Source organism: Camelina sativa, chromosome 8, assembly GCF_000633955.1.
Source record: "Camelina sativa cultivar DH55 chromosome 8, Cs, whole genome shotgun sequence".
NCBI classification, from domain to species: domain Eukaryota; kingdom Viridiplantae; phylum Streptophyta; class Magnoliopsida; order Brassicales; family Brassicaceae; genus Camelina; species Camelina sativa.
The window spans coordinates 2741961-2743806 of NC_025692.1; the positions used below are offsets into that span (position 1 = coordinate 2741961).

Sequence of the window (1846 nt, forward strand, 5' to 3'; positions counted from 1 at the left end):
TTGGTTGAAAAATAGTGGATGTTATATTTTTGTTCTACTGTGGTTGGTTGAAAAACTCAGGTTACTTATAGATTTGGAGAGTTCTGATTGTTTAATTTTATAATTTTGATGGGAAGGTACAGAGTTGTTTCCCTATTTTTTTGTTGTTGGAACAATGTCACCGGATCATAGAGATAGCCATAGAAAGAGGTCACGTCCTCAGTCTGATTACGATGACAATGGTGGAAACAAAAGGAGATATCGTGGTGATGATAGAGATTCACTTGTCATTGATCGTGACGATACTGTATTCAGATACCTCTGCCCTGTTAAAAAGATTGGGAGTGTTATTGGTAGAGGAGGTGACATTGTCAAGCAGTTGAGAACGGAGACTAGATCGAAAATTAGAATAGGGGAAGCAATTCCGGGGTGTGATGAACGTGTGATTACGATCTATAGCCCTAGTGATGAGACCAATGCATTTGGAGATGGAGAGAAAGTTCTTTCTCCTGCGCAGGATGCTTTGTTTAGGATCCATGATAGAGTAGTTGCAGATGATGCACAGAGTGAAGATAGCCCTGAAGGAGAGCATCAAGTTACTGCTAAGTTGCTTGTTCCTTCGGATCAGATTGGGTGTATTCTTGGTAGAGGTGGCCAGATTGTTCAGAACATTCGGAGTGAGACAGGTGCTCAAATTCGTATCATTAAGGACAGAAACATGCCTCTTTGTGCTTTGAGTTCAGATGAGCTCATTCAGGTACTTATGTGTTTTACTTTTATTGCCTTTTCTTATGGCGAATGTCTTATGATATCACTTTTTCACTAAGCTTTTTTTTTTTTTTTTTTCTTTCTAGATATATGGAGAAATGCTCATTGTTAAGAAGGCTATGCATCAGATTGCCTCTCGCCTTCATGAAAATCCTTCACGTAGTCAGAACCTACTTTCTTCTACAATGTCTGGTGGACATCCTCCTGCTCCACTGATGAGCCATGCGGGTGGTCCTCGACTTGTAGGGATAGCACCGCTGATGGGTTCCTATGGACGTGATGCAGGAGAATGGTCTCGCCCTTTATACCAACCTCCAACAAATGAGCCACCAGCAACGGAGTTCTATATTCGGCTAGTTTCCCCAGTTGAGAACATTGCAAGTGTTATAGGGAAAGGTGGTGCTCTTATCAATCAGCTTCGACAGGAAACCAGAGCAACCATTAAAGTTGATAGCTCTAGAACTGAAGGAAACGATTGTTTAATAACTATTTCAGCAAGAGAGGTTTGAATTTCTTTCAGTGGCTCTGTCTTTTAGTTAAGAACAGTATAGCCAACTTTTTTTCCTTTACAATTTCTAATCTATTTTAGGTTTTTGAGGACGCATATTCCCCAACCATAGAAGCAGCTATGCGGCTGCAACCAAAGTGCAGTGATAAGGTGGAAAGAGATTCTGGACTTGTTTCATTCACGACTCGTCTTCTTGTGCCAAGTTCTAGGATTGGTTGTATCCTTGGTAAAGGAGGAGCCATCATAACTGAGATGAGAAGAATGACCAAAGCTAACATCCGCGTACTGGGGAAGGAAAATCTCCCAAAAGTTGCATCTGACGATGATGAGATGGTTCAGGTATAAAATTCACAATATCATAATGATACTCCTCTAATTTCCATTGCAGTTTATCCTCTCACGCTTAAAGCCCTTCACGTGGAGTGTTAACAGCAGAAGTTATTTTTGATGTTCAGATCTCCGGAGAACTTGACGTTGCCAAGGATGCTCTCATACAAATTACATCAAGATTAAGAGCCAATGTTTTTGACCGGGAAAGTGCTGTTTCTGCACTTATGCCGGTCTTGCCTTATGTTCCTGTTGCACCAGATG

The 1846-nt window shown here is 41.1% G+C and overlaps 1 protein-coding gene across 1 annotated transcript; it reads left to right on the top strand.

The window, feature by feature from the left end:
- On the top strand, nucleotides 35-1845 carry LOC104709143 (KH domain-containing protein At4g18375-like; the record flags this gene model as incomplete). Its single annotated transcript, XM_010425800.2, has 4 exons — nucleotides 35-736; nucleotides 834-1250; nucleotides 1337-1594; nucleotides 1711-1845. Coding segments are annotated over exons 1-4 (1392 nt in total), but the record flags the coding sequence as incomplete, so codon positions are not given.